Source organism: Ovis canadensis, chromosome 14 (assembly GCF_042477335.2).
Source record: "Ovis canadensis isolate MfBH-ARS-UI-01 breed Bighorn chromosome 14, ARS-UI_OviCan_v2, whole genome shotgun sequence".
NCBI classification, from domain to species: domain Eukaryota; kingdom Metazoa; phylum Chordata; class Mammalia; order Artiodactyla; family Bovidae; genus Ovis; species Ovis canadensis.
Genome location: NC_091258.1, coordinates 65,865,186 through 65,877,327, shown reverse-complemented (window position 1 = coordinate 65,877,327; position 12,142 = coordinate 65,865,186). Strand labels below are relative to the sequence as shown.

The following is a 12,142-nucleotide window of genomic DNA, read 5'->3' as shown; positions in this document are numbered from 1 at the left end:
CCTTGAACAGCTTGTGGTTGATCCTTTATTACAATATCAACTATCTGGTCAATACTGCACCTCACCCTGAAGGAACAGTTGAGCTGTTCCCTCCTCCCTCATCCCAAGTCGGGGCCAAACCCTGGGGCTCCCACAGCCTGGCCCTATCTGCGCCATCACCACGAGGGGAGGGCTGGGACTGTCCTAGCCACCCGTGTCAGCAGCACCATGAGTGACTGGCTGGCCACACAGTGGGTGCCGGGGAACTGAAGCAGGGGTCAGGTAGGGACCACATATCCACCTGAGTCCAGCACGTGGTTGTTGCGGAGGTCCAGGATCTGCAGGGAACAGTTGAACTTGAGCAGGTTGCCGAGCTGGGCCGAGTCTTGCAGGCCGTTGAGCTTGTTGTCGGCGAGGTACAGCTCCCGCAGAGTCATGTTCATCTTCAGGGCCGTGGCTGGGGGAGAGGGGGAGGGGGTTGTGACCGGCCAGGCCTGGGGGACCTGGCCAACAACCCGAGCCCAGCAGCACACCGCCCTGGGGCCTCACCAAGCAGCATGAGGGGCCGCCCCGACAGGCTGGAGCTCTCCAGGTGCAGCACTGCTAGGCTGCTGCGGATGCGCAGGGCGCGCGCCACGAAGGGCGCCGAGTGGTCCAGGAGGGGTGTGTTGCGCGCGTCCAGGTACTGCAGGCAGCTTGTCTGCGAGGCAGGTGCGTGAGGGGCGGGGTCAGGCTGGCCCCGCCCTCCCCGCCCCGGGGGCGGCCCCCCCCCCCACCCAACAGCCTCATGGACAGCAGGGCCACCTGGCTGTACAGCGGGGACACTGGCTGGTGAAGGGAGGGCTGTGGAACCAGGCCCTATGAAGAGAGGCTGCGGGCCGGAGGTCCCCACCTTGCGCATCATGTGGGCGGCGGCCTGCCAGCCCCGGGTGCCGATGTGCTTGTTGAAGGAGATGTTGAGGTGTGTGGCCGACTCATAGTACTCAATCATGTCGAAGAGGGCTGAGGCACCCTGGGCAGAGACAGCGGGGCTCGGCCTCAGGTCGCGGCCGCCCGGGGAAGCCAGGAGGCAGGGGCTGAGGCACTAGACTCCCGAAGGCCATACGCCTCCGCTCAGGCCTGGCCCCACGCATCCCCCTTGCTTAGGAAGCCCCATCCTGGGGTGAGTCTGTGAGACCGTTTCTCTGGGCCCCATCCAGAGTTCAACCCCACCCCGCACTCTGGGCGCTCTGGCCGTCTCCCTGATCTTGCTCCTCAAGAGGCCCCGCCCAGCTTCTGTCCAAGGGGGTTCCTTTTTTCTGCTATGCCCTCCCCCGAGACCTCTAAGGGGCAAGGAGCTCAGGGCGTGGGGATGGGCGGTGGCGGGCTGCTCACATCTTCGTCCAGGTTCGTCTGTTCCAGATCCACGACCTTGAACTGCAGCCTCTTGAAGACCTCTTCCAGGGCCTCGCAGGTCTTGTAGTCAAGCTTCTCACCTGGGACGACACGGAGTGCCGTGTGCGCATGCGCATCTGTGGGCGCATCTCTACGCATGTGCACTCACGTGCGGGGCGGGCCGCTGGGTGGAAGCACGGGCTCCCGGCCAAGCCAGGGAGGAAAGACCCTCCCGCCTCCCCACGGCTCGAGGCACGTGTCTCACCTCCGGGGACGCCCACACCTCTCTCTGGCCCAGCTCTGCCTGCCCTCGGCCACCTCCAGGGAGGTCCCAGCTTTGCCCACCACCCAAGGGCCCCCGGCCCCTTCCAGACACACACCTTTCAAATCCAGGCAGTCGATGCGGTGCCCGAGGTCCGTGAACTCCTGGGAAAGCAGAGCGGACCGTGGTCAAGCCAGGAAGCCCTTGACCAGGCTGTCAGGTTGTCTGTCCCTAACAGTGGGGCAGCCAGGGCTCTGAAACAAGCAATCCTGGAACATTCTGGAATGACCCATCCAGAGGGAGGGCACTAAGGCAGTGCTTTACCAACACGACCAGGGTGGACAGGCGGCCTGCGAGTGACGACTAGAGGAGAGCAGGCCAGGGGCACAGCAAGGCCCTGTGTGTGTGTGTGTGTGTGTTAGTCGCTCAGTCGTGTCCAACTCTTTGTGACCCCACAGACTGCAGCCCGCCAGGCTCCTCTGTCCATGGGGATTCTCCAGGAAAGAACCCTGGAGTGGGTTGCCATTCCCTTCTCCAAAGGATCTTCCCAACCCAGGGATCAAACCTGAGTCTCCCACAGTGCAGGCAGATTCCTTATGGGCTGAACCACCAGAGAAGCCCCACAGCAAGACCTTAGTCATACAAAAAAACAGAGCCTGCCCACGTGTCTATACACCTCTGGACAGTGACTCCCCCATTTATAAAAGCAGAGTCTAGAGGGTGAAAACCCCAAGCTGCCACCAGGGGGCACTCCTGGGAATGGGACTTGGGCAAGAATTGAGAAACGGCGTGCTTTCTGTATCTGCAGTATTTGAACTTTTTAAAAGAATATACATTATTTTTGTCATTCAGACTTTTAAATTTCATATACATGGCTTTTCCCCTGAGGAAGAGAACTTCTTTGGGGAGCGGATGATTCTTGACAAGTAATTTCCTACTTTACATAATTCTGTACTGTTTATTTAAATATTCATGAAGAGCCTGACTGGTTTTTCCACTTAAAAGAGGATTTTCAAAGACATATTTACATTAGCCCTTGGCTGGCCGGCTAGGCTGGGGAGGGGGAGTGTTCTGTGTACCCTCTCTTGCTTGGGGCAGACATCACGGGCCCAGAAGGTGCTGGGGGGCACAGGGAGGGCAGCTTCACCCCAGGGACCACTCCCACCCCCAGTCACCTGGCATACCTGGAGCTGCCTGAGGAGCTTAGGGATCTGTCTGCAATTCAGCTTCTGGCAAGCCTGCTTGTAGGCGCCAATAATCTCGTCCACTGTCACATTCTGGGCTGTAGGCAAAGAAGACCCAGGCAGGTGACGCTCCACCCCCTGGGCCTCATTCACCCATTCCTACCCACTAGCCTCTGCCCCCCGCCCCTTCCCCTCTCAACCTCCTTCCAACAACCCACCGAGTGCAGTCCTGCTGTTGAGGCCCCTTGCTGTGACTGCTGCGCTGGGGAGTGTCTCCCAGCGCCCCCAAACCAAGTCAGCCCACTCTCCCACACCTCCCCGCAGCTCCCCGCCCACCTTCCCATAAACATCATACAGCTAATGTCATGCCACTTTTCTACCTGTCAGCTGCTTCCTCTACTAGATTGGGAGCCCCCGCAGGGCAGGACTGGGGCTCCCTAGGTCTCCCCACCACCACCCAGAGCAGATGTCTGATTTGTGGTTTCCTTTGAATGAGAGAATGAGGCCACACTCCAACCTTATGAGGAAGTTGAGCTCAGAGAGGTGAAGCACTTTGCCCAAGGTCACACAGCTGGTGAGTGGTGGAGCTGGAACTCAGACCTCAACTGCAATGCCACATGGCCTCTCAGATTCCTCACTCCAGAAACTCCCTCAGCACCAAACGGGGCCTCCTGTGCCCCAGGGACACGGCAGCAGTCAGAGTCCCTGATATAGCCCTGGCGCCCCAAGGAGGCGGACAGTGGCTCCCCAAATGAACGAGGGGTGCAGCCCAAACCCAGCCTGCACAGGCTTGTCCTTGGGAATCTCAGGGCCTGCTACCACGTGGAAGGTAGGGCTAGCCTTTCTGTCTGCACAGATTTGCCTTTTCTGGACATTCCATACAACGACGGTAAACCGTATGTGGCCTCTGGCGGCCCACTTCTTCCTGGAACGGAACAGTTTTGAGTTTCGGCCCCTTTGTAGTGCTGCGTAGTAACTGCCCAGGTATGCATTTTGTTTAGCCATTCGCCAGGTGAAAAGATCAGTTTTTGGCTGTCAGAGCCTGGATTTTGCCCGGGGGCAGCCAGGAGTGCCAGAGAAACCAACGGCACCCCACTCCAGTACTCTTGCCTGGAAAATCCCATGGACAGAGGAGCCTGGTAGGCTGCAGTCCATGAGGTTGCTAAAGAGTCGGACACGACTGAGTGGCTTCACTTTCACGCACTGGAGGAGGAAATGGCAACCCACTCCAGTGCTCTTGCCTGGAGAATCCCAGGGACAGAGGAGCCTGGTAGGAGGCCGTCTACGGGGTCGCACAGAGTCAGACACACAACTGAAGCGACTTAGCAGCAGCAGCAACAGCCAGGAGTGCAGGAAGGGCTCTGAGCCGGGGAGGAACGGAGTCAGGCCTGCGTGCAGGGAGCCAGCGGCATGGGGCGGACACGGGGGCTGCAGGGCGGGCAGGGGATGGACCTGCGGGAGCACCTGCAGAGCTTCCGGGCAGGCATTTCCAGGGGACGCTCCCTCCGGCCACCATTCTGCCAGGAGCCCAACACCCAACCCTATCAAACAGCACCAGGACTTCTTGCGGAGGAAACCAAGGTCCAGGGAAGGAAAGCTGCCTCCCTGGGGCCAGGCAGAGCAGAATACCTGCTCCGGAACTCTCTCTGTTGTGTTAGGTAGGGATGCTGGAGGAAAGACGCCCATAGAGGCCCTGGGCTTCCCAGGGCTCAGGCTCCATCCTAGACCCCTCGCTTCCTTCTTGGGGGAAGTGGGCAGCATGGAGCCTGAGAAAAGCTAGCTGTAGGTGACCAGCAGCCTCCCCCGTGTCGCTGGCCCCACTGCCATGCCATCACGTGCCCAGCGGCTCCCAGCTCTGGGGGAGGGGGGACTGGCACTGGCCTGTACTCAGGGAGTCCGCCAAGCAGCGGGCCACTGACCTCTCAGGGGGTCCATGAACTTGAGAAAAATTGCCTCTGTAGTTTCACTAGCTGAACTGTGACGTAATTTAGCATTTCCTTCTTAGAGGCAAAAAAGAGAGAAAAGAAACACTCTTTAGCAGACCCTAACACTCTGTCATCAATAGAAACGGCAGATGTTTTCACGTCACGTAACAGTTACTGCAGATCCTGAATGCTCATCACTGCTTTGGGAGCCGTCCGAGCTGCTGCTATGTCCTGTTATTTCACGTGTCAATGAGGATGAGTATAAATACTATATAATGATTTTAAAGGTATTCAATATACTGTATTTTAACTGTACCCTTTATAAATCCTGTTTTTCGCCTTTAAGAATCGCTGCTCCATGGGGCTTCCCAAGAGATACTAGTGGTAAAGAACCTGCCTACAAATGCAGGAGATTTCTAGAGTCGGGAGTTCGATCCCTTGGTCAGGAAGATCCCCTGGAGGAGGGCATGGCAACCCACTCCAGGATTAAAAAAAAAAAAAAAAGTCACTCCAAGAAAGCGTACATAGGCTTTACCCAATGGCCAAAAGGCAAAAACTGCTCCCTGAGACCCGCTCCCTTCCGTAACGGCCCCCAGGCCAAGGTGGGGTTGGTTTGGTCACCTCAGATGGGGATGAAGTAGGGACGGGGTACACATGGGGTTGTTAACTAGCAGTTCTCAGTATCCTAGACAGTCTGGGCAGGAAACATGAGCCTTAGCAACCTCTCAAATTGCAGTTGGTCCTTTAGGTGTCCAGCTCCAACAATGCTTCCTCCAGAAAGCCCTCCCTGACTGCCTAGGACTTCTGGCTCCTGATGTCCCCTGAAAGCCTACCCACTGGGTTGGTCTTTGCCCTGAGAGGCCTCCTGGTGAGTCTGAGGGCCAGGGTCTCTGACCTTGCCACCTCCACACCAGCCACAAGTACCATCCAGCCACTCCTCCAGCAAGGCGCCCGTGGGGTTTTGATGCCGGTACAGCCTCACACAAGGCCACTGCCAGGGCTGGGGGAGGCAGCACCTGCCCACTCGGGCGCAGTAGGGGAAGCTGAGAGCAGGGGCAGGAGAGACAGGCTCGGAGACCTGGGGCCCAAGGCCCAGGGCAGCTGCAGACACGAATGACGACTGCGGGCTCCCCTGGAGGCTCAGTGGTGGAGTGACACGGGAGACACGGGTTCGATCCCTGATCCGGGAAGATTCCACACGCCACGGAGCAACTAAGTCTGTGCGCCACGACTACTGAAGCCCGTGCACCTCCAGTCCCTGCTCCGCCACACGAGGAGTCACGGGGGGCAACGGGAGGCCCACGCACTGCCACCAGAGCACACCTGCTTGCCGCGACTGGAGAAGAGCCCGCGCGTGGCAGCGAAGGCCCAGCTCAGCCCCAAACTGGCAAAATTACTTTTCAAAAAGAATGATAGCTGCGTCTTGTCATTTTCCTCTGATGCTGAGACACACACTCCAGGTGGGGGCAGCAGTGGGGTGAAACAGAGGAACAGAAGCGGGGTTCAGCCTAAAGGCCCCCGGCCCCGCCTTGCTTTTCTCAACAGCACCGCCAGCCATGTCCCCAGGCCTGGTCGGTCACCAGTGGGCACGTGTGAGTGTCAGGTGGATTGGGAAGGACCTTGAGGTCATCAGTATGTATGGGCATTTCATTCATATATAAGAAAAAGGAACTATTAAATCAAAACCAGCATTTTGCATAGATTATCAGTGGAAATAAATGAGAAGAAACATATTCAAAATTTTTTAATGAACCAATGTTAAAAAAAAACAAACACGGTAAGGAAATGGCAGTACAGGTGGTTCAGACAAATTACATAGAGTGTTTATGCAGCACTTCTGCCGTGCCAGGCGCCACCCAAGCACTTTACAGGCTGGGGGGTTGGCCCGGGCGGCCGGCTCAGGACCAGCCCCCACACACTTGCTCATCTGTGATGCTGTGACGAAATCATCAAGGCCCCACCTTGGGTCATCCGCCCTCGACTTGTCCATCCTTAACAGAACCACAAGGCCGCTGCAAGTCAAAGGGCCTGGGCCTCAGGCTGCAGCCAGGCACCCACAAACGAGCAGGCGGACCCGGAGAGCTAGGGTGAGGAGAACCGCTCACACGGTGAGGTCACTGGCCGCCAGGCTGGGCCAGGCTGGGAGGCCTGAGTCAGAGCCCTGCCCCAGGGTCCGAGGGCAAGGCTGCAAAGTAGTGAGGGCCCAGCTCCAGCCTGCAGTCGGGGGCCTGGGGCCTGGCTGCCCCCCGCCCCCGTGAGCTCAGGAAGGCCCTGCCTGGACGTGGCTTACTGGAGACACGGGGTCTTGCAGCGTGGTTGAGCACGGGCTCCGGAGCCGGAGCGCCTGGGACCAAGTCCTGGCTCCCAACTTAAACCCTATGACTCTGAGCAAAACGACGGAACGTCTGCCCCTCAACCACCCGACTCTGAAAACGGGGCCGAGCGGGACTCCTCCCAGGGTGAGTGTGCACTGAGTCAGCACAGCACACCCCTCAGGCCAGGGCTGAGCTCACGCTCCGGAGTGCTCCTCGAGGCTGGCTGGCCGTCACTGCCCTGTTTTGTCCCCACACTGGAAGGCGGGGACCCAGAAGAGAACAAAGCACCTGTTGAGTGACGGAATGGTTGGTGAGGCGTGTGCGAGGAGGACACGCCTGTGAGTGTGTTTCCAGCTCCCATAGCCACGGCTGCCAAGGTCTGATTTGGGCAGGGGCTGGTGTAAGCAGCCGTCAGAGAGGAGGGGAGGTGCGGTGAGGGGCGCACCCCCGGGCGCCGGGAGTGGGATGCGAAGAGGTCACTGCTTCAGGTAAGAGGACCCATGTTCCGATCCTCATCCTGTGAGGCTGTGATGAACACAATGACTCTTTTCCTCTCTGAAAGGGAATCTGGAGGTCTCAGGAGAGAGGGGTATGAGAGCACCCGCCACGGAGCTGCCCAGCACAGGGCCTGGCTCGGCGGAAGACACAGCTGGTAAAGGTGGCAATGGTGGCTGCGGCCACCACTGCCAGGCATCGGGCACTTACTCCATCTAAGCCACCATGCTGAGCACTTTCTATGCAGTTTTGTCCGGCCAGCTGCGTGACCTTATGAGTCTGGCAGGTGCATTTTTACTTTGTAATCAGGGGAAGCAAACTCAGAAAGGGCAAGTCATCTGTCCAAGGTCATGGAGTCAGGAGCGGCTGGGCTGGAATGCACACTCCGACCTGTCCTGCTCTGTAACTGGAATATGGCTCCATTCTCACATGACCTTGACGGGCCCGGGGGGAGGCAGGGGCCGGGGCGAAGGTATGAGCTGTGGGGAGCGAGGCCCATGTGCAGCTGGTGCCAGTCTCCCAGGAAGAGGCTGTGGGGCAAATGAGACCGCTCCCCCACCCCTGCCGCACAAAGGGGCACAGAAACCCGATGCCAGGCGTCAGGTGACGGCCGAGAGGGCTCTCTCCTCTGCACACAGGTGCAAAAGCACCCACGAGAGGCAAGGACGGGGTGTACCAGGGGCGGCGGTGGCTCAGGCCATACCTGCGTCAGCCTGGGGCTGTGGTCACCCCAGTGGGCGTCAAAACCAGGAAGCAGCAGTGGGGGGGGTGGGGGGTGGGACAAGGGGATGGGGGCCAGTTCTCACTCCTGAGGCTTTAAAAGCAGATTGCAGACACAGATGAGAGAGACAGAGAGCAGGGGGCAGTAGCCCAGGGGAGCAGAGAGGCAGGACAGCAGGGGGACAGGCGGGGCTGGATCCAGGCCACCAGGAGAGGCGGAGGGGCGGGGACCCAGCGGGCCTCAGCGAGCACTCCACTCTGTATGAGACAGGAGCCACCAGGCTGGTTCAGAGCAGTGTCGGGGGTATCCGAGGTCTGGGGAGGACTGCGTCTGCAGAGACCAGGGCCAGGGAGCGGGAAGCCCCCTGAGTCCCCTAACAGGGAGGCTGTCGGGACTGGCGCCCAGAGCTGAAGAGGGAAGCTGAGGCTACTGGGTGGCCTGGAGCCAGGCCTGGGTTCTAACCGCACGTGGTCCTGACTCCCAGGGCCTGGTCAGCGCATCTGCGGAGCCCACCCTCAGAGGGTCCTGTCACGCCCTTCCTACCCCAGACAGAAGGGCACCGCCACCATCACCCTGCCCGACAGAGAGGAAACCAGAGCCTCACAGCAGCAAGGTCACTGCAGTGACCAGCCCTGCAGGGCACCCAGGCTCTTGTGGCTCATGCCTCACCATCTGGGGAACACCATCCTCGCCGACCCAGGCCGCTTGGGCTCACACCTTCAGGGGGCACCTGGCCAGCAGCCCCCGGGCAGGTGGTGTGCCAGGCTCACAGCACACTCCCACAGTGAGGCTGCCTTGTCTGCGTCTCCCCGCGCTGCCCCGGGCAGTCAGCACCCAGGCCCCACCGCCCTCACGCCGCCATCCCCGGGCCCCAGGTGGGACGTCTGCGTTACCTCCATGTCCCGCCATCCTCCCCAGAGGTGCCCTGTCCTCAGCCTCCTTTCAGTGACTCGCCAGGGACAGGGGGATGACCCCTGCAGGGCTGTCAGGAAACAAGAGCTCGCGTCTCCAGGGGTGGACGAGGTGGCCTCCCGCTTTTGGAGCAGCCACTCCGGAATCCACCAAGGGGAGAGTGCCTCCCAAGAATAAAGCTGACTTGGGAGAGGTGGGCCCAGAGGAGAAGAGAGACACAGGATCCAGCGAGGCCAGAAGTCAAGCTAGTCAAGGCTCCACAGATCCAGAAGACAATAGAATCCCCCTTCAGCCTTCAGCCCCTTGGAGTGAGGCTTCTAACCCAGAATTCCCACTTAGATACCATCTTCCTATTCGTCAGCCCACACCTCCCAGGCCAGGCCTTGCCAAGCTGTGTGCTGGCACTGGGAGGACAGGGAGGGCTTGGACGCGGGGAGGAATCCCCACCCTCCAGGGGTTCTTATCTGGGGGGAGGAGCATGCAGTCCATCCAGGGATGCCCTCTGGGGGCGCTGTGCATGTTCTGGACTGAGCTGGGACAAGGTGGAGGGGGAAGCTGGGTCTCAGAAGCCCCCGTGAAGACTTGCTCATGGAGCCCCTGCACCCCCGCCAGCAGTGTGCTCCAGCCACACTCGAAACTCCTTTCCCAGAAAGGCCCAGGGCCTCACCTCACCTCGTTCTCTCTCTCCTCTTAGGCAGGACAGTCTCATTTCAACCCTCAGCTCAGGGGCCCCCTTCTCTGGGGAGCCCTCCATGTCCCCCTGCTGGTCAGGCTCCTTCCCCTGGGCTCCCCGCATATCCCCTGCACTGTCCCTAACAGGGCCAGGCGCAGAGAAGGCACTGTGACAGGGTGGGGAGGGAGAGGCAGACAGCGGAGCGCATGCCAGGCCACTGTCCCAGGCCTTGAAGGCACACAGGGCCTTCTGACATCGTGGGGCAGGGGGTCAGCTCCACGTGCAGAAGAATACAGAAGAGCCTGGAGGGAGGCGGGCAGGATACCAGGGCCCAGACTGCCAGAAATGCCCCGTGACCCGCCTTGGGTAGGCATCGCCACCCTGCCTTCCAGGTGAGGCACGCGATGGGAAGTGACCTGCCCAGGGGCGCTTCTCCAGCGGGAGGCAGAGGCCGCAGCTGGCCCCCTCTGCGTTGTCCACACCCTGCGTCTCCAGCCACCGCGCTGGCTCCTCGGCTGGGGAGGGGGCCTCGTTGAGCTCTCCCCGCCACCCCTTGACGACGGCCTCCTCCAGTCCAGTCCCCAAAGATGGAAACCAAGGTTCGGAATCCTTCCACGCTCATTCTCAGAATAAAGAGGGATTCGAATTAAATGCAAGTACACTGATGTATTTTTCAGACAGGCCGACCCCATGAGCCGGACAGCACCTGCTGGTGACCGTGGGAGGCGGGCGCGCAGCGACAGGCACAACCCCTTTCGGCAGCAGTGTGGCACACCAACCGATCAGCACGCCGAAAGACAAATGCGTGTGCCCTTTGGTCCAGCGCCTCCACTCTTGGAGACTCATTCAGAGATCCTTGAAAGGTTACTACCCATGGCGCGGAACAGAAGAGTATGCCGGTGAACACCACCTTTCACGGAACAGTGCTCGTTGTTAGAAAGCAAGCTAACCCAGCGACGGAGCAGCAAGGGACGCCGCCCAGGAATCGGAGCGTGACGGCCTTCCTGGCAGCCTCCGGAGCCTCGCCCTGGGGCGGGGAGCCTCCTTTGGCGGGGGGTGGGGGGGTGGGGGGGTGGAGGCCGATCCTCTCCGAGCATCGTGTACCGTGTACAGGGCCACAGGGAGCACGCTCTCATCCTGCACTGGGGGAGATCTGGGGGAGATGACCACCAACAACAGAAGGTGGCTGGCTTGAGGCTGAGCGCCCCCGCCAATTCAGAGGCAACTTAGAAGAACGTATAGGGGGATGGTGGGTATCTAGGATTTGCCGCAAAATAATGGGGGCGAGGCAGCCTGAGGGTCAAGACTGGCCACATATGGGTCGTTACTGAAGCCGGAAAGCGGGTTCATCATACTCCTACAGTTGCTATGTTGGAAGACGTCCATAATGAAAAGTTAAATGGGGGGCAGCTCAGAGCTGGTGGTCCACACAGGGCCCCAGGGCAGCATTTGGGACTGGAGGGAGGAAGCTTGAGGGAAGCCAAGGCCAGCCTTTCATGACAACCTTAATCACACAGTCAGGTCTGGCCCAGCAGGTGATCAGCCAATATGGGCTGCAGGAAGGAAGGGAGGAATACAAAGCTGGGCCTCAGACCCACACCAGGGGGACAGGGCACCCAGACGGAGGGCTGTCACGGGGAATCTGAGGCACACAGTGGTGAAGCAGGGTGACCGAGGGCTCCAGCACTGGCCTGCTGATGGCAGCGTCCCTGAGTTCTGCACGGAGCCCACCCATGGTGACAACCTTCATGTGCCTGAGCTGACGCCTCACAGCACCCCTGGGAAGGGGAGGTGATCAGGCCCCCAACCTAAGACAAACAAACTCAGGTGCCGAGAGGAGGCGACACCTGAGTGGGCACACAGGACGCACACTCAGGGCCTCCTCTCTCACGGCTGGGCCACTACGGCCTCCAGAGTCGGCCGAAGTCAGCTCCACGGCTCCGTGTCCGCCAGGAGGAAGCGCCCTCGGGTGCCCGTGCCCACGGCGGTTATGACTCCTCAGGCCTTCCCCCCGCCAGGCCGGGGGCTCCCCCAGGACCCAGCCACAGGGCGCTCTGGGGGCCAGGCCGGGGGAGTGACAGGGCCCAGACAGAGCGGAGGGGAGCAGCGGCCTTTGCTAGGACGACTTCCACCAGCAGGGGTTTCTAGCAGCACAGCTGGCTCCAAAAAAAGCCTCTGCCTGTGACTTCTCGGGAGAAATGAAGGGACATGGTCATGAGTTATTCTTCCCGATGACGAAGCACTGGGCTTCCTCCACCCCTGCCAGCCTTTCCGTAGCTCAGAGGGACCGAGGCAGCGGAGG

At 60.1% G+C, this 12,142-nt stretch overlaps 1 protein-coding gene across 1 annotated transcript in view; it reads right to left on the bottom strand.

Annotated features, from left to right (window-relative positions):
* The window catches only part of PPP1R37 (protein phosphatase 1 regulatory subunit 37), a 37,616-nt gene that overhangs the window by 4,297 nt on the left and 21,177 nt on the right, over window positions 1-12,142 (bottom strand). Inside the window, exons 2-7 of the mRNA XM_069549155.1 lie at window positions 2,800-2,897; window positions 1,734-1,779; window positions 1,354-1,454; window positions 872-991; window positions 529-679; window positions 281-436 (exon numbers count right to left, since the gene is read on the bottom strand). Of these exons, the coding sequence (XP_069405256.1) occupies window positions 281-436; window positions 529-679; window positions 872-991; window positions 1,354-1,454; window positions 1,734-1,779; window positions 2,800-2,897 (672 nt within the window). The remainder of the gene's footprint in view (window positions 1-280; window positions 437-528; window positions 680-871; window positions 992-1,353; window positions 1,455-1,733; window positions 1,780-2,799; window positions 2,898-12,142) is intronic.